This window comes from Schistocerca serialis, chromosome 4 (assembly GCF_023864345.2).
Source record: "Schistocerca serialis cubense isolate TAMUIC-IGC-003099 chromosome 4, iqSchSeri2.2, whole genome shotgun sequence".
NCBI classification, from domain to species: Eukaryota; Metazoa; Arthropoda; class Insecta; order Orthoptera; family Acrididae; genus Schistocerca; species Schistocerca serialis.
The window spans coordinates 81,609,156-81,630,273 of NC_064641.1; the positions used below are offsets into that span (position 1 = coordinate 81,609,156).

Sequence of the window (21,118 nt, forward strand, 5' to 3'; positions counted from 1 at the left end):
GGTTTTGGCATTGTATTCTCTTGAAAGTGATCGCTGGATTAAGTTTAGTACTGTAACCACAACATGAAAAGACATCAGTGTAGTGCTTTTTTCACGTCCACTTATTTTTATAGTTACAGTTTTAGCACCTTTCATGGCAACATTTCTGTCACTCAGCACATCAAATGTCAGAAGAGTTTTGTCCATACTCACTATTTGGCTTACACCCAAACCTCCAGATGTCAGAAACTCAGACTGGTGCCAAATGTTGTGTGTCGATAGATTAACAACGAAAACTCTGATTTAGTTCATACTATATGCTGCCGCCCAGCAGAACAGGTGTAAACGTTAATTAAAGCAACACCAGAGCTATCAGGGACAATGAAAAGAGTATTTGTGAATAGTTAATGTGTATGGCTTCTGAGGGTGAGTTAGTACAGCATTAGGTCGTTGATTCAAGGATCCCTGGTACAAACCCCATTAATGACTATTTTTTAAATTGTTTATGCATGAAACTGTTACATGAGAGAACATTTTCCTGATATGTAGAGAGACTTTTTAGAGTTTGTAGAAATGTTCTTTTTGCTTTCTGCTTTCACCTCGTTAGTGAAAGCAGCATACCTTATAGGGTACATATGTGTGGTGTTCTGTCAGATTCTTTGGAACTGATTAGTCTGCAACAACAGAATAATCTTCTTAAGCTGCAGTACCTCACATACAGTCAGTTGCGTTCTTCATGCTTCTACAATTCTCACCGTCATGGTTGGATAATGGCTAAACTCGTTGATGAACCCAGACCCTTTGAAACTTCAACAAAGTTCAGTTTCAGACACAAGCTTTCATTCTGCAATCTACAGGGTGCATGCACAAAAGTGGGATTCGTCAAACGGTGTACGAAAGTACCAAACAGCCTGCCAATTCACCCATGGAAGTTATACTTGTTATTTAATCGTAGTAACGCTTTTCCTGTGCTCTGGTAATTCAAGTGTTACTTTTAATTAATGTTTATGCCTGTACTGCTGGACGACAGCACACAGTACCAACTAAATGGGAGTTTTAGTCAACATACAACAACATACAACATACAACAACATACAACGTTTGGTACAGATCTGAGCGTCTAACATCTGGAGGTTTGGGTGTACATTCCACACTGGTTTTCTTTCGATGTTGAATAATAAAGTGATGGAAAGATAACATTTTCTCTTCATACTCTTGTAGCATTTTCTCAGATATTTTGGGTTTGGTTCACAAGCTATGTCCATGATGCTTCATAAAATTGTATCACCAACCAACTTCACCCTTCACATCTGTTAAGTTTGCCTATAGTGTTACCTCATGAGCGTGTATTTGAACCATGTTTGTATTAATTCCAATGCCATTCTGATGGTTCCTTGAAACCATTTCAACGCATCATCATCTAGTTTTGGCCATTCTGGATTCAGTCCTCTATTTGAACGTTTAGTCTTCCTCATTTTTTTTTTTTTTTTTTTTTTTTTTTTTTTTTTCAGTTCTCCTCTACTTGCTCGCCAATTGCGAATGGTTTTTTCTGTTGGTGGAGGGCAGAAATGCCACTCAGCTGCTCTGTTTCCATGTTCTCTTGTATATACTATTACTTTCAATTTATAGTCCATATCATATGAATACCTTTAACTTTTAACTAGCTACTAACAAAAATACTATACGGTTACAGATAACACAAATTACTTTCAATTCAAGTTCACTGGTGCATAGATTGCAATGACATATCACAGGCTAAACAGTGTTCTGGGTTTGTGATGGTGGGGTGGGAGGGAGACAATGTTAGCAAGTTTGTGAATCCGCCAAACTCATGTTCCTCGCATCGGTGCACAGCTGACGACAGTTGACTCCAATGTTGCAAGATAGAGATAGGTTTCTGTGGCATCAAATATATGTAGTTTTTTAGTCTGACAGGAATTTTAAATCAAACACTGGACATTTTTATATTAATTTCGAGTATAAGATGCACCTGAATTTTGGAGGTAATTTTTCGAAGAAAAAAGTGTGTCTTACAGTCTGTAAAATATAGTAAATATCTGAATTAATTGCCTAAACCCTCTTTTCTGGAGATGTAGCATTTTATTTGCATACATGTAACATTCATTCATTCATCTGTTCTTTTTCCCGATTCCAGATGATGACCCAATTTTTTACAATTCACCAGTTTCCACCCTGTCTTTTATAAAAGGATCAGAGCTTGGCAGTGTGCATCTAGTGTACACCCTCTGAACCCATAAAACAGCCCCCCCCCCCTCCCAACACACACACACACACACACACACACACACACACACACACACACACACACACACAGAAAACATATTTTGAGATAGAACCAAACGCACAACTGTTCTAGCATACTGTAATCTTAACAGAAACAGCATGAATGCTTTAAATTGTGTTGCACAAAATAAATAAATAAGCTACACAATGGATGCTTGTATTTAAAGAACAAAATGAGAAGTAATTTTCAATGCATAATGTCAGAAATAATAAAAATGAAAGAACATACTTACATTACTAATGTATTTTTGGCTGAATAACAGCAATACATGAGTCAGAAAAAGATTACTTTTAACCTGTTTCTGCATGATATTATTCAGGCAAACAAAGAATACTGTTAGTCATGAGGGTATAAGATTTATTGACAGATAAATTCAACACTAGTAATCATTGTAAGCAGTCAACAAGCTTCATTTTAACTGTGCGACTAAACATAACAGTAAATTGTTTCTAGATGACATTTCAGCAGAAGTAAACAAATACAAAGGATGATGAAGAATTAAATGCAACACACGAACTACAAAGGAGACTAGTCAAAAAGTGATAAGATACTTGACTGATTAACATGTTTAGATTCTTAAAATCATTTCAAGTGAACATATCTTATATGGGCAGAAATATTACTCTTTCTTTTTGAGCGCAAGGGGCAAAATGGGCACTGAAATGCAGGTTCTTTTCCACATTCTAAACGGAGGTGGTGACGAAGTGTTCTTCTCCATTTATATGACTTTCCACAATTATCACATGGAAATACACCTGGACCTTCTGTTACAGGAAAAGCTCTTGTTCCAGTTGGCCTTTTATTCTTGAGGGATTCCTGTGTTCCTTCTGGCAGTTGCCATGTGTCAGAATCCAGAAGTGTTGCAACTTCAAAAAATGAATGAGCAGCTTGCTTCACAAAGCTGTTGTGCACTAGCTGTGTAGAGCTTAGTTCAGCAGAAGACTGTGTTCCACTTCGAGAAATACTTTTATTTCGAAAGAACTGTTGCTTCTTGATTCCACATTTCAAGTCAGGCTCTGGAATAAATATGTAATGTAAATATTACTTTAGGAGGTAACCAACAGCCACATTTAAGGATTGTTACTATACATCAGAAAACTGGGTTCATTTATAGTACGAGCATACTGTTCATGAAAAATATTCATATTCTAGTGAGAATACTGTAGACAAACACAGAATACGGTGTACAGCCAAATACTTTTTAAATTTCTTACATTTGCATTAACATTACACAAAGCATGACATTCAACAAATGTGTATTACCTAGACCCATATATTTTAAAAGGGCAGAAATTTCATCTGTTTCAAATACATGAACACCTAAAATTTAATTAAAGAAAACACTTTCAAATTATGATATTTAACTGCATAAAATCAACAATCTATATTATATACATATTGAACAGGACTGAATGTACATCACACATGAAAATGAAAATTTGAAAGTAATGGAAACAACTAAAGAAGTTTCCCATGTATACATACCATCAACTTCAGTTGCCCTAGGGTGTATATGAATCATGTCTTTCTTCTCTTATATATCACACATATTGGGTTCTGGACTGCACTGGCTGTTAAAACAGAAATTCCACCTCTATTGCTTATGAAAATAATGTTGAAGTTTGGTTCCCAAATTGAGAGAATAATAATAATTATCTCAAAGTATATAAACTGTGACATAACATCTGATAAAACACTTTGAATTGTAGATAAACTCGATATATCTACAGTCATTATTTTTGTCACCAATGCTTGATATTTATGTACGTTACTGGTTGCCTGATTCTTAAAACCAAATCATGCAGTTTGAAAGCCAATGCAAAATTTTCACACACACACACACACACACACACACACACACACACACACACACACACACACACACACACATAAATAAATAAATAAATTCCGAAAGAGTAGAGCAAAACTACAATGCAAGGCACAAAGCCTCCTGTTAATGACTACGCTATAGGAGATGAAGTGAAAAACAAGGATGGGGAAGAATATTTGCTGTGCCTTTTAAAGACTATCATCCTGGTGTTCACCTTCCCTGATGTATGGAAACCACAGGAAACCTAAATCTTGACTGCTCAAATGTCAGCTCAGTGCTTTTTCCACTATACCACTTCAACCAGTGAAGTAAATGTAACTGAATCCATTAGAGATGACACAATTAGGTTGCCTCAAGTGAATTCATACAAGAAAAAGCTATAAGAAGAGCTACAGAACAAATGTAAAGCAACTTCTGCAGTGGAAGGGGGAGGGAGAGGGATGGACAAAAAGGAAAAAGTCATAACAATGAAACATAAAGCAAAAATGTCAGTATCTCACTTTCTGGGTGTTGCAGCAAGTGTCTTCAGCTAACGGAAGTTGCAATAACAAATTGTCAATAAGTAATAAACTACAGAGATTTGCTTGGAATTAAAATATTAGCAGCACAAGTTAGGTAGGATGAAATAATTATCAACAAATGGAAAAAAACAATGAGGCAAATAGTTTGTACTCCTTGAGTTACAAATTTAGTTCCTTCTGGAAAACATTTCTTTTTGAAGGGGGTGGAAGTGGGAGGGGGGGATTCTCACAAATAGGTATGTTTTGACATCTTTTCATGAAAAAGTTACAACAACAGAACGGTGTTCATAAAATTGCAAATATATGCACACAAAAGACTTATCTCACAATATCTTCTTTTTATTATTTAGACATCAATAGGTAGTAGAATAATTAAGTCCTGAAAAAACTTTCATCAAAAAACTGAAAATATACTGTTTTTGCTTTTCTAAGTTTTAATTGGTTGCTTATTCAAATTTAAGTGTCCCCACATAATATCTTGCCTTATAGTTAGACACATTACATAGCTATATAACACAAAAAAATAAGGAATCACAACTATGATTTGAAAAACTATGAAATAATTTAGAATTTTATGCAAATAGGCTGAAAAAATTGGTCAACAAACAAAAAGCAACTTCTTTTTCTCTCTTTATCCGACAGTTTTACTTTATTTATTAAAAAATTACTTTCTGCATGATATGTTGCACAAGAGGAGGAACGCTGTGTGCGTAAAACACTTAAGTAATAGAAAAGAGGGAATAGCTATGAAGATATTACTTCTTGTTGCCAATAATACATATAGGTGTGATAAATGAAACTTTACATATTAATTAAGACTTGGCTGTGACCAATAAAGTTTAAAAATGGAAGAGAGAGGGATTGTACTTTGAAACAAGATAAGAAATGAAGTAAAATCAAGTTTCTGTTTAATTCACATTTTTAATACCACAGTAAACCAAAAGTTTCAATAATAGACATAGGCGATATGACATTACAATCACCTTGTATTAAACAGACGATGTGCAATGGAGTCATAATTAATTTGGTTGGTCACATGTTAAAGCTTTACAACAATGCAAAATAGTTCAAACATAATTGGAATTTGCTTAGTGACGGAGGTTCTAATACAGTTCTTACAGGTCTATTTCACTCACAGTTTCAAGTCTTCTTTGTCCCAACCGAAAACTATGTAACATTTAATTACCAAGTTCACGTGTGTGAACTGCAAATATGTGTTTCTTGAGATTTCCTTTCAGTTTGCATTTCTTGGAACAATAAGGACATTCAAACTGAGGTTCTTTCCCACACTGGAAACGAACATGGTTTCTGAGTGATGCTTGGTGACGGTATGTGTGTCCACATTGGAAACAGGTAAATGGGAGTCTGCCAACTATCCCGCTGAATGAAGACAACTCAGGTTGATCAATAATGTCTAGAAGACTGGATATACCTGTAAATCAGTACAACACTTGAAGCACATGTACAGAAAGGAAACGACACTGCAATTCCAAGTATTAAGAAATAGTCATTCTTAAAAATAAAATACTGATACGAACATACAAATTATTTCATACTTAGTAACTCAGGTTTATGACAGACTTGCTGCTTGACAAGCTGAAGAGTGAGAGATTAGTGTTAGAAATCTGACACAACTCTCAGCTAAAATTCAAATGTAACCATCTGTCTGTCCCCTGCAGAGGAATTTCACTTCCTGTCAACAAGACGATCTGTAGAAAAAGAACAGCCAACCTGAAATGTGACCAATCCTAGGAGACACATCACAGATGTCAAAAGAAGAGGGAGAAGGAAACTGCTAACCTATAACTTTAGCATATTGTAAGTGCTCCACCACATTAATATGGGACCTGACAATATTATGAAAGATACATTGCTACTCACCATGTAGACAAGATGTTGAGTCACAGACAGACACAGTAGAAAGACTGCAAAAGATGTGAGCATTCAGCCAAAAGGCCTCTTTCTGAAGTAGACAAAACACACACACACACACACACACACACACACACACACACACACACACACAGATAGATATGACCACTGTCTCAGGCCACTGAATATACTGGAGGGAACTGACACCGTGAATCCTGCAGCGCTGTTCACAAATCCGTTAGAGTACAAGGCGGTGAAGATCTCTTCTGAATAGTATGTTGCAAGGCATCCCATATATGTTCAATAATGTTCATGTCTGAGGAGTTTGGTGGCTATCAAAAGTGTTTAATCTCAGAAGAATGTTCCTGGAGCCACTCTGTAGCAATTCTGGACATGTGGGGTGTCGTATTGTCCTGCTGGAATTGCTCAAGTTCGCAGGAACGCACAATGGACATGAAAGGATGCAGGTTATCGGACAGGATGCTTACATGTCACCTGTCGAAGTCGTATCTAGATGTATAAGAGGTCCCATATCACTTCAACTGCACATGTCCCACACCATTACAGTATCCATTACAGTCCCCTCCTAACAGCAGGTCCATGGATTCATGAAGTTTTCTTCATACCCGTACACATCCGCCCACTTGATACAACTTGAAATGAGACTCGTCCAACCAGGTAACACATTTCCAGTCATCAACAGTCCAACATTGGTACTGACAGGCCCAGGTGAGTTGTAAAGCTTTGTGTCGTGCAGTCATCCAGGGTACAAGAGTGGGCCTTCGGCTGTGAAAGCCCATATTGATGATGTTTCGTTGAATGGTTCAAATGCCCAGCATTGAAATCTGCAGCAAGTTACAGAAGGGTAGCACTTCTGTCATGTTGACTAATTCTCATCGGTCGTCGTTGGTTCCATTCTAGCAGGATCTTTTTCCGGCCACAGTGATGTCAGAGATTTGATGTTTTACTAGATTCCTCATATTCAAGGTACACTCATGAAATGGTTGTATGGGTAAATCCCCACTTCACTGCTACCTCAGAGATGCTGTTTCCCATCACTCATATGCCAACTGCAACACCACATTCAAATGCACTTAAATCTTGATAGCTTGCCATTGTAGCAGCAGTAACCGATCTAATAACTGCGTCAGACACTTGTTGTCTTACATAGGCATTGCCAACCACAGTACTGTATTGTGCCTGTTTGCATATCTCTGTATTTGAAAATGAATGCTATACCAGTTACCAACCATAATACTGTATTCTGCCTGTTTGCATATCTCTGTATTTGATAAAGCATGCTGAATCAGTTTCTTTGGTGCTTTAGTGTATGAAGTGCCTTCCACCTCTAAATAGCTTATTTTTGGAAATAATAAAGAATTTGTTGAAATTAAAACATGAAAACTGACTCTTAAATGGGAAACAGTTGTTGAATCTGACAGGAAAAGGAAGGAAGGTAGGTGTAAAATTACGAGTATGTAAGCAACTTATTTTTCCATCTAGGGCTGGTGCTGAGGAGAGCTGAATTTGTTTGCTTTGCTGGGTATGAGTCAGTGGGATGAGGACATCACACGACTGCCCCAGGCGAACGCAGGTGTAGAGACAAGGAGTGTATGGGTGGAAATTGGGAAAATCCCAAAGCTGTGAATTTGGACAGGTGTTATTCACATAACCTCTGTGTAGGAGATGCTCCAAGAAATTGCAGATTGTCAGACAGTCTTAAAGGTAGCCAAGTTACAGTTCTTTGAGATTCAACAATAATCACAGACAAATATTCATGCAAATCTGAATGCATTTGGGATCTCAGAAAAATGAGGCACATCCAAAGCCACAACAATATTTCAATAGCATTAAAACTGCAGAAGTTAATATTTCACAGTGAACACACATTTACACAATGATCCTCTGAATAACAACTTTTAATCGCTTCATGCAGTTTCAACAAACAATATCTCAGCTGATAGCATTGCACAACAGCCATCATCTCTGAAAGCTAAGGCTATGTATCTATTTTATTTCTTGATTAATTACATCTTTCACATCATTTCTGCTACGCAAATGTTTGTCAAAATATCATATTCTCTACAATTACACAGCAACAGTGCCTCATATTTTGTCATATTCGTGCCTTTATTTAATGGACAGTTTACTATTTTGCCAGTAACTTTATTCAAATGCTGATTGTAAGTTCTATTAAAAAATTGTGCTAATTTAGAAGTGATCAATCACACATTTTAATGGACACCACAACTAAAAAGAAAACCAAAGGCCCTTCTGTCAAGAAGGCACAAATAACTGTTTAAACAAAATTTAACGACAGTTCATCTTCATTTAATGTCAGTGCACTTGCGCAAGAACACTAGCTTATTTATTTATGAACAAACCTTTATTTGTAATTATTGCGAATGATCTGAGTATGACCAAATATTTATAATTTTTCTTTATTTAAATATTGTTGTAACATATTAGTTTAGTGCAGGAAGTGGTCATGATGATCAAATCATGCTTTTTGAATGTAAAAATGATGTAATTTTGGTGGAGAGCCTTCAACCAACAGAAAAGCAGGCTAGTGGAACACTATGGCAATCAAATGGAGACTGGGAATTTTTGAGCAGAGAGATCAAAGGAGTGAATCTGAACACTCTATGCTGAGTTCTTGAAGAAACCAGACCTACCTGGGGTGAAGTGAGTGATTATGTCGTATGGATGTTTCATTCTTGGCGGGTAACAGTCATATCTTCTGAAGGGACTTTATGTTTTGAGAGGTCTGAATATGCTCCAGAATAGGACTAAACTAATTCTGCTTGTTATCATAGAACAGAGGATAGACATATTATGAGTTATTATTCTTTTTATCACACGTGATAATTTGTAAATCAACAGGCTGAACTGTTTTGAAATGGTGAATATTTCGCCTATTGTACGAAATTCTGTATTTTCGATAGCTATTTAGTTTGGGGATTTTTCTACCATTCTCATAATGCTATCGCCATATCTTTATTACATATGATATGGGTATTTTTTTTTTGTCTGTAATTTATATGAATATTGTAGGACCACTTCCTGTTTATCAGAGATGTCCTATCTTGAATAAACATCGTTCAACATAATTCTCTATCATCTACATCAATCACAGATGTTACAATACAACCCTTTTTATTAAATTATTCCTTTAACTTCAATTTTTTATTTCTGTGTATTTTATTGATTCGGAATTCTAGCCAATGCACAGACTATTTGACAGCTAAGGGTTACTACTAGCAGCGAATTAGCATGAAAGCAGATACGCATGGCTCGACCCTAGGTCAACATCAAGCTATTCTTTTCAAATAGAGCTGTACGTAGTCCACGTACCTAAAGTACGAGTAACTGCAGGTAAAGATGCAAATGGTTTGCTTGTATAGGATGTTGTTTGGAAGAGCAACTATTCCGCAGTAACTGTTAGGTACTATCATAAAGGAAGGAAAAAATATTACAATGTAATGGCTTATAAATGATGTCTTTACAGATGTAGCAGGTCAGGTAAGATAAAGATGAAAGGGAAGCTAATCATGTATTTCTAGAGGAATTATCATCACATTTGCCTTGAGCACATTAGAAAAACTATGGAAAACTTAATCTGTATAGTCAGACAGGGATCTAAACTTAACCCCTCCCAAATACCATTCCAAAGTGTCATCTTACTTGCCGAATCTAATGAGGATAATATTGATGTGTAGTGCAGATTCACAAAAACTTTGCTACTGCTAATCCCAGCCAGGTGCCCCATCTTGCAAGTCATAAGGAAGGAGGGGTTCGTGTGTGTGTGTGTGTGTGTGTGTGTGTGTGTGTGTGTGTGTGTGTGTGTGTGTGTGCGCGTGCGTGCGTGGGTGGGCGCGCGTGGGTGTGTGCACATGCGCGTGTATGTGTGTGTGTGTGTGTGTGTGTGTGTGTGCGTGCGTGCGTGCTGACCTCTTACGTCCATCTGGCTCAGATGGCACCTCCTACTGAAGGCCTTTGATTATGGCTACAGGTGAAGCTCAGTCAAAAGTCTTGAAGATGCAAGAGAAAGAAACTGGTAGAAGGATTCACAAAAATAAGTGGTGATCATGTGTTGTAATTGTTGGAGAAAGCCAGATTAAACATTTTACAATGCATCAAATAGCATGATAGCAGCAGCATTCTCATTCTGTGAATCTGCACTACTACAGTACTTCATATGCATTTCATATTGATGCAAACATCCAAATGATGGAGGTAAGCGACCATGGTAATATTGGATCATCACATATTGTGATTATATGGAATAATAAGTAAATCTTTAGATAAATGCAGAATTGCAATGGTTGCAAGTAAAGCAATCTGTAGAAAGGTGATAAGTGAAATTTCAACTAATTCCAATGATGTGAATCTATGTAATACCATTATAATGTAATTGGATGCATAAAAAAATCTACTAACCAAGTGGCAGCAGAACAAGCACATAAAAGAAGATGATAACTATCCAATCTTTTGGAATCAGTGCCTCCTCCTTACACCAAAAGGGTTGAAGGGGAAGGAAGAGGGCTGAAGGGAAAGGATTGGATGGGTCCAGGAAAAGAGGTAGATTTTGGAAAAGTCACCCAGAACCACGGGTCAGGGGAGACTTACAGGACAGGATGAGAAGGAAAGCCTGATTTAGTCATTCCCTTTCAACCCTTCTGCCAGAAGAAGGAGCCAATGGCTCCAAAAGCTTGCATAATTATAACCTTCTTTTATGTGCTTGTTCTGCCTCTACTTGGTGAGTAGATTTGGCTATCCAATTACATTATATTGTCAAAAATTGAGTAATATTAGTTATTTTATCCTCATATATTTTCATTCTCAACACCCATTCCTGTTATCCTAAAGGGTGAAGAAAGATAGACAGAAAGAAAGAGGAATACTGAGCCTACCAATTTCGTGTTCAGATATGCCATTTCATAGAACTGCAATAACAAGTGAATAACCGATGATTTTCTTGGGTTTGCAGCCAGGTTCCATCGTCATGACGACAACACGATATTTCGGCAGACTATCTAGCCGCCGTCTTCAGGTGAGATTGAGTGCACAATCACACCGGAACTGAAGAGACCTCAGATTCGGCAGCTCCTTTATACCGCGGGAACAGGCCATTGTGCGTGCGCGAGCAACGGAAGAGCTGCCCTATGTGAGGCGAAGAATTGCAGCAGCGCCAGCGGTGAAAACTGTCAAAAGCGAGTAATCGCAAAATTAAAATGCAGCTGGTCGGAAACCAGACCGTTGTTGTTTTATCTGTGATAAAATAGGATTCCACATCTTACTTAAAGGAAAACCTTTATCTCTATTAATAATATCATCAGACAGACGTATTTCAATTGATTCTTTCAATATGCAATCCCAGTAACGGGAAGCCGAGGCAATAATTTGTGTCTCATTATACGACGTATTGTGCCCTTCCTTACGACAGTGTTCGGCAACGGCTGATTTTACCGGCTGGAGCAGACGTGTATGCCGTTGATGTTCCACACATCGATCTTGAACTGTACGAACAGTCTGTCCAATGTAGGCCTTTCTGCAGTTACAGGGAATCTTGTATACCCCAGGCTTCCTCAGTCCCAAATCATCTTTAACCGATCCAAGAAGGGATCTAGTTTTGGCCAAAGGCATAAGGACACTTTTAATATCATATTTCCTGAGGAGTCCTGAAATTTTCGAAAAAATACTTCCCACGAAGGGTAAAAAAGCAACTGATTTGGAAGTGTCCACCGTTGGTTCTTGTGGGGGTCCAAATTGAAAAGCACGAGTAATTTAGTGATCAGAATACCCATTCTGCCTAAAACAGCCTTGAGGTGATCCAACTCCTGTTTCAAGTTGTCGGAATCCAAAACAGCATAAGCCCTCTTGACCAGTGTGTGTAAAACTCCCAAGCGTTGATGTTGTGGATGACAACTTGTGGCATGGAGGTAGCGGTCCGTATGCATAGGTTTTCGGAATACACTGTGTCCCAAAGTCCCATTTTCTTTCTTATGTACTAAGACATCCAAAAAAGCTAATTTGCCATCTTTTTCAATTTCCATTGTAAATTTGATTAGTGGATGAAGGTAGTTAAAATGATCTAAAAATCGATGAAGAGATTCCATTCCATGTGGCCAAACGATGGAAATATCATCCACATATCTCAAAAAACATGTTGGTTTAAGAGAAGAAGTGCCATATGCTCAAAATCTTCCATAAAGAGATTGGCAACAATAGGGGATAGACGACTCCCCATAGCCACACCGTCAGTTTGTTCAAAAATTGCTTCATTAAATAAAAAATACGTCGATGTCAATACATGGTGACACAGCTCACTAGTTTCGTCATCCAAGAGCTGACCAATTAGCAATAAAGACTCCTCCAAAGGTACCTGAGTAAAAAGTGAAACAACATCAAAGCTCACTAGAAGGTAAGATGTTCCAGGATGTAGAGACGTCAGGCGTTGAATAAAATCGGACGAGTTGGATACAACAACCATCCACATCTGATGACCTCAGTCGCCGCTGGACTATTATTAATTTTACCGAAAAGACATTGGACGAAGCCACTTTGTCGGTTTTGGAGAAAGGCTTGAATTTCATTCCCACACCGAGACATTTGCCTACTGTCGATATTATCAGTGCTGTGGAGCAGGCCATTGCCCATTTTCCCGAAGATCGGGCAGAAGAAATTAGACAGCAAGTGTCTCATCATCTTCGTCGAGCACCACCACCACGGAAAAACATTTCTTCTAGTGAAAGGAAGGCCATTCGGTCAGTGACGGAAGATAAGGATATTTTAGTTCTTCCTGCTGATAAAGGCAGTGCCACTGTTCTTCTTACTCGTGAAGATTATCTGTCAAAAATGGCTTGTTTGTTGGAGGATTCTTCATACCGTAAGCTACGAAGCGATCCTACGGATCGGATAAAGCGGAAGACCATCTCTCTTATTAAGAAGAACTCATTGCCTGAGGGCATCATTAAAAAACTTCATCCAGGGGCGGCAGTACCACCCAGATTGTATGGTCTACCCAAGGTACATAAACCTGGGGCACCTCTTTGTCCGATCATTAGTAATCTGGGCGCCCCTGCTTACAATTTGGCCAAATATCTTGCTTCTGTTCTGAGCCCACACGTTGGGAAGTGTGAACACCACATATCCAACTCGTCCGATTTTATTCAACGCCTGACGTCTCTACGTCCTGGAACACCTGACCTTCTAGTGAGCTTTGATGTTGTTTCACTTTTTACTCAGGTACCTTTGGAGGAGTCTTTATTGCTAATTGGTCAGCTCTTGGATGACAAAACTAGTGAGCTGTGTCACCATGTATTGACATCGACATATTTTTTTTATTTAATGAAGCAATTTTTGAACAAACTGACGGTGTGGCTATGGGGAGTCCTCTATCACCTATTGTCGCCAATCTCTTTATGGAAAATTTTGAGCATATGGCACTTAGGACATCTTCTCCTAAACCAACATGTTTTTTGAGATATGTGGATGGTATTTTCATCGTTTGGCCACATGGAATGGAATCTCTTCATCGATTTTTAGATCATTTTAACTACCTTCATCCACCAATCAAATTTACAATGGAAATTGAAAAAGATGGCAAATTACCTTTTTTGGATGTCTTAGTACATAAGAAAGAAAATGGGACTTTGGGACACAGTGTATACCGAAAACCTATGCATACGGACCGCTACCTCCATGCCACAAGTTGTCATCCACAACATCAACGCTTGGGAGTTTTACACACACTGGTCAAGAGGGCTTATGCTGTTTTGGATTCCGACAACTTGAAACAGGAGTTGGATCAACTCAAGGCTGTTTTAGGCAGAATGGGTATTCTGATCGCTAAATTACTCGTGCTTTTAAATTTGGACCCCCACGAGAACCAACGGTGGACACTTCCAAATCAGTTGCTTTTTTACCCTTCGTGGGAAGTATTTCTTTGAAAATTTCAAGACTCCTCAGGAAATATGATATTAAAAGCGTCCTTATGCCTTTGGCCAAAACTAGATCCCTTCTTGGATCGGTTAAAGATGATTTGGGACTGAGGAAGCCTGGGGTATACAGGATTCCCTGTCACTGAGGAAAAGCCTACGTTGGACAGACTGTTCGTACAGTTCAAGATCGATGTGTGGAACATCAATGGCATACATGACTGCTCCAGCCGGAAAAATCAGCCATTGCTGAACACTGTCTTAATGAAGGGCACAACATGTCATATAATGAGACGCAAATTATTGCCTCGGCTTCCCGTTACTGGGATTGCGTATTGAAAGAATCAATTGAAATACGTCTGTCTGATGATATTATTAATAGAGATAAAGGTTTTCCTTTAAGTAAGATGTGGAATCCTATTTTAAACTAGATAAAACAACAATGGTCTGGTTTCCGATCGGCTGCATTTTAATTTTGCGATTCCTCGCTTTTGACAGTTTTCACCGCTGGTGCTGCTGCAATTCTTCGCCCCACAGAGGGAAGCTCTTCCATTGCTCGTGTACGCACAACGGCCTGTTCCCGCAGTACAAAGGAGCCACCGAATCTGAGGTCTCTTCAGTTCCGGCGTGATTGTGCACTCAATCTCACCTGAAGATGGCGGCCAGGTGGTCCGCCGAAATATCATGTTGTCATCAGGACAATGGAACCCGGCTGCAAACCCGTGAAAATCATCAGTATTTGATACGCCGGGAAAATCTACGTTATCACAAGTGAAGAATTTTGTTTTCTTTTACTTATTTTTGGTAAATGGCATAGCACTGCTCAATCAGTTGCTAGTTGCTGGCTGGAGCATCCCCACTTCAACAGTCAATGCCTCTGAAAATTGTTGGTTTCACAAATCTCTGAAAATAATTGACAAACTGACATTAAAAACTAGTATTTTTCATGTGCCTCAACAGAGTCCCTATGCAGCTTCTGACCTCACAAAATTATTTTCAAACCCATTTGTAAAATTCTTACAGGCCTCTATCACAAACACATACATGGTGCAAACACCTTATTTGTTTCAGCTTAACTTTTATTTCTTACCAGTCTTGACACCACACAATTCATTCTCGATGATCATGAGCTGGTCAAGAAACATTGTGCTTCTCCACTTCATTGGTTTCTTCTGCCCTGGTGATGATATGAGGATATATGCCCCTATTACATTCCTAGCAACACTCAACAAAACACACAACATATTGTTTTTATTACTAGTTTCCTATGGTGAAACGGATAACAGGCATTAGGTGAGTACCAAAAGGAGCTTATCAATTAGTATGAATTAAATGTTTACACAAAATGGTCAATACTTGCAAAGTCTAGCATATTTTTGTTCTCAAGTTAGTAATGTGTGTAAAGTACTGGGCTACAACATTCTACACAGGTTGAGAGTTACATTTGTTATAATAGGAAAAGAAATGGCAAGACAGCAGCTGCATATAATGACACACAGGCACTATAACGAAGTTTAAACTGACTGGAGATCATCTTCCTTTTTTGTATGGTAGTGGCTCATAACACACTATATATAATCATTATTTTTCTGTAGGAATCCGTAAGTCAAAGAAATTACCAGTAAAAAATGCATGGTTTTAGTTGAATTGTGAATAATTATGAAGCTGGCCAGTAAGTTTCAAATTTTATAGCAAAATACAGGAAAGTTAAAAGCAATTGATAAATAAACTTGAAAAAAAGGTTCTGGTGGAGAAGAAGTCAGTCACATAACTCCAGACACTTAACCTTACACCATTTTCAGTGTAACTCTTCATTAGTAAGGTACAAAGAAATTTCAACAGCAGTAACCAACAAGTCAACAACACATTACATACTCATAATTATATGCTGGTAATGAATTTGGCGCTTCAATATTCCACCCACAGTATAAACATCATTGTTCTTACCACGATTGTACGAGGGCAGTTCAATAAGTAATGCAACACATTTTTTTTCTCGGCCAATTTTGGTTGAAAAAAAACCGGAAATTTCTTGTGGAATATTTTCAAACATTCCCGCTTCGTCTCGTATAGTTTCATTGACTTCCGGCAGGTGGCAGCGCTGTACGGAGCTATTAAAATGGCGTCTGTAACGGATGTGCGTTGCAAACAACGGGCAGTGATCGAGTTTCTTTTGGCGGAAAACCAGGGCATATCAGATATTCATAGGCGCTTGCAGAATGTCTACGGTGATCTGGCAGTGGAGAAAAGCACGGTGAGTCGTTGGGCAAAGCATGTGTCATCATCGCCGCAAGGTCAAGCAAGACTGTCTGATCTCCCGCGTGTGGGCCGGCCGTGCACAGCTGTGACTCCTGCAATGACGGAGCGTGCGAACACACTCGTTCGAGATGATCGACGGATCACCATCAAACAACTCAGTGCTCAACTTGACATCTCTGTTTGTAGTGCTGTCACAATTGTTCACCAGTTGGGATATTCAAAGGTTTGTTCCCGCTGGGTCCCTCGTTGTCTAACCGAACACCATAAAGAGCAAAGGAGAACCATCTGTGCGGAATTGCTTGCTCGTCATGTGGCTGAGGGTGACAATTTCTTGTCAAAGATTGTTACAGGCGATGAAACATGGGTTCGTCACTTCGAACCTGAAACAAAACGGCAATCAATGGAGTGGCGCCACACCCACTCCCACTCCCCTACCAAGAAAAAGTTTAAAGCCATACCTCAGCCGGTAAAGTCATGGTTACAGTCTTCTGGGATGCTGAAGGGGTTATTCTGTTCGATGTCCTTCCCCATGGTCAAACGATCAACTCTGAAGTGTATTGTGCTACCCTTCAGAAATTGAAGAAACGACTTCAGCGTGTTCGTAGGCACAAAAACTGAACAAACTTCTCCTTCTTCATGACAACGCAAGACCTCACACAAGTCTTCGCACCCGAGAGGAGCTCACAAAACTTCAGTGGACCGTTCTTCCTCATGCACCCTACAGCCCCGATCTCTCACCGTCGGATTTCCATATGTTTGGCCCAATGAAGGACGCAATCCGTGGGAGGCACTACACGGATGATGAAGAAGTTATTGATGCAGTATGACGTTGGCTCCGACATCGACCAGTGGAATGGTACCGTGCAGGCATACAGGCCCTCATTTCAAGGTGGCGTAAGGCCGTAGCATTGAATGGAGATTACGTTGAAAAATAGTGTTGTGTATCTAAAAGATTGGGGAATAACCTGGTGTATTTCAATGCTGAATAAAACAACCCCTGTTTCAGAAAAAAAATGTGTTGCATTACTTATTGAACTGCCCTCGTAATAACTGTGGCTGGCAATCCCATATCAGCTTAACCCACTGATCTGAACTACAAAGTCCTCTAATGTGTAATTTCTGAAATATTTGACTTTAGCCACTCTTTTAGTCTACATAGAACAATCCAAGCTCATTAGCTCTTAACTTCTGTAACACAGTATATCCACTTTGATTAAAACTAAAAAATAAAAAAAAATGATTTTAAGAAGAATGTGTGGGAACAGATACTAAATGGAGGTATCTACTCTATGGAGGGAGGCAGTCTGTACTAAAATAATTCATACTTTTTATGTATCTCTTTAACACTTTTTATTTTCCTGTTACAATGTGCATAAAACTACATTTTAGCATTATCATTGTTAAAAACTCCAGTTTGTGAAAAGGTTCATCAGCTTATGCCAACATAGAACAACAACTTCTGAGAATAAGTAACAGCAAATTGGGGAGTTTACGCTAGAGCACACAGAAGTTTCTCCAATTCTTTTTAACGCACTACATTTGTACTGTGGTAATTGTCTTTCATTTCACCCAAGTATTCAGCTGATTTAAATTGCCCCTATAGAGAGAGACAAATTCTAAGTCTTATCCAACATATGTTTGGGGTACCCATTTACACAATGTTCAGACAAGTGACTTTCAGTGTGATGTAAAAGGAAATGAAACAGACCTACACCACACTATCTACAAGCATACCTTTCACGGTGACTGAAATAAGAACCAATGCATATGCCTAATGTGTTGCTTTAAATTTTCTTTAAGTTTACTTCTTTTCTTACAAAATGGGCACTTGAAACCAGGTTCCTTGCCACATTCATACTTCAAGTGTCGCTGCAGAGATTTCCTATGTTGATAAACATGCCCACACTTACTACACACAAAGCTACCGTCACTGACACTATCTATTACACTTGACCACCCACCCGTCCTTTGGAGCCAACTGCTGTCATCTGAAACACAATCCACAGACAATAATATTAGATTCTGATGTATCATTTCGTCACACAGTTGTCCACAATTTCACGGATTTGGAGTGTGTGTACAAAGTAACAGACTCTGTGGAACGAAATTTTTAAGTAACTATCAAATGTGTCACGTTACTCACATCAGGCAAACACAGAGATTCAAAAAGTAATAACTGACCTATACACGCTCACAAATAATGGGAAAGGTAGAGCAGCCAATTTAAAATAAAAAAGCACTACTATTAAACAAAGCACAAAATTACAAAGTATTAATTATAACTGCAAGTGTCCTTAAAGGTAATTTAACAATATTTTTGTAACACGAAGAGCATCTACTTCCACTGGCACAGGAATGAATAGAGCTTGACACATACAGACACAAGGAACAGAACAACTGGATGCTGGATATTTGGGTCACCACTAGTGTCCATCAAGCAGTCCCTAACAACAGTACTTCCATACTTTAAAAGATTCATGCATATTTTTCATTTCATACTTGAATCTTTTAGCAGTGGATCTTAATTTATACCAGTCCCTTCCATGGCTTTTCCATTTTTTCCCACAGCCTGCCTGCATACCAATTTGTATCTCTATTCTGTAACATTAGCCTCTCTCAGTTCACCCTTCCTCCTTCCTCTCTAATTAGTGTCTCCATATTTATTTTCTGCTTCTGTTTGACTCATTCCTGATACTTTGGAATTCAAATTTCAATTCTTACTCTGGAGCACCTTGAAATTCCTTAGCACCTGCTAATCCTGTATTTGGTAAAACCTATCCTGTAGAAGTTCCCTTATTTTTGATATCTCTCCCTTTTCCTGAAGAAAGACTCTTCAAAAATTTCGGTTGCTAGAAGTTTAATGGTGTTTTCTAATTTGTCTCTCTATCTGCTATGCTAAAGTTATTTTTAATTCAGATACTACATTTTGACTCACGTATGGCTTTTATGTAGAATCAGATTTAGTAACAATGTCTTAGATGTAACAGAGAAAATGTGATCAAAGTAAGTTGAAATGCAGATATGTCTATACGACAGTATTTATAAGGATTATAAGCTTGCCCTCCTGCTACTAAGAGACAAATTAACTGTCTAAGAAGTAGCTGTTTACATAGGAAAATAGTGCAAAATTGAATTTACTTAGAAGTGTATTATACATTTAATTTTAAATATTTTTTTTCTGACATGATGAGCTGCTCTTTATTCTGTCCTTCACAACAAAGTTAGCAGAAAGAGTGAACAAATATTGAATACGTAAGTTCACATTCATTTCACAGTCAATGTGTGTTGGGAAGCTAATCTTCTTCATTACATTTCTTCAAAGAACACTATACACATGAAAAAGGATTGCAAGAATACAGAGTGAAAATTAGCAAAAGGAAAACTAAGGTGATGAAGATACGAAAATGAAACCAGTAGAATGTTTAATTGAACAGGTTTCACACTACAGATATTTGGGGAACATGTTGATAATTGGAGAACTGAAAAAGAAATAACATTAAGAATGGCAGCAGCAAAGCAACTGTTCCAGAAAAAGAAATGCTTCTTATGCAACGAACTGGGGTTGGAAGTTAAGATAAAGGTGTCTATTTCTGTACGGCTGTGAAACAGGGACATTGAAGAAAAGAGAAAAAGACAAAATTGAAGCATTGCATAATGGATTTGGAGAAGATTTGGAGAAAATAAAATGGGTAGATAACATGGAGAACAATGAAGTACCAGAAAGGGTAAAAGAACAAAGAACTCTCCTAAACCTGGTTAACAAAAGGACAGGAACTCTTAACTGACTGGGACATACACTGTGAGGCAAAGGGATTATTGGGGGGAGGGGGGAGTAATTATTTGGAATTTTATGCCAAAGGATAGATCATCTGTCCCTTTTTCAATGTGATGTAACATGTCTTGTAGGGACAGTGTTTGTCTGATGTAGTGGTTTACACTGCCTTCTGTGTAAACATGATGTTGAACTTCCGCCTTTCAGGAGCAGTTTCCCACTCCAAGGGCATAAGAGTGACTCATTATGCCAGCAGTCTTTGTCTGCCATTGCTGATGATTTTTATTCAAAATGTAAGCAGTGGCCAGGATTGACCCTGGGACCCAGGATGTTTTGATTACTAAACAAAGACACTACCACTATTTATCTCTAGTTTATATTTTTGTGGTATATGGAGTAAGTCTGTCATGTATGTCTGAATATTTCCTCATTCCATTAAAATCAATGAGACGGAAGGATGGGGGAAATGTGTTGAGAATGATAGGGTATGCGGCAGGAAGAGAGTGGTGACACAAGGACAATTTTAGGGGAGGAAAGATGGAGTGGAAACAGGAGGAGCAGGAAAGGTGAGTTAGGGAGGGGTGGGGGTGGAGGAGGAAAGGTGAGTTAGGGAGGGGTGGGGGTGGAGGCGGAAGCCAG

At 38.5% G+C, this 21,118-nt stretch overlaps 1 protein-coding gene across 1 annotated transcript; it reads right to left on the minus strand.

Annotated features, from left to right (window-relative positions):
- Window positions 1-2,653: 2,653 nt before the first annotated feature.
- LOC126473924 (zinc finger protein 1-like) lies at window positions 2,654-4,964 on the minus strand. Its single transcript, XM_050101283.1, has 2 exons — window positions 3,770-4,964; window positions 2,654-3,300 (listed from the first exon to the last, which is right to left on the minus strand). Exons 1-2 carry the CDS (start codon window positions 3,804-3,806, stop codon window positions 2,867-2,869), a joined length of 471 nt encoding a protein of 156 aa, XP_049957240.1. The 5' UTR covers window positions 3,807-4,964; the 3' UTR covers window positions 2,654-2,866.
- Window positions 4,965-21,118: the final 16,154 nt, after the last annotated feature.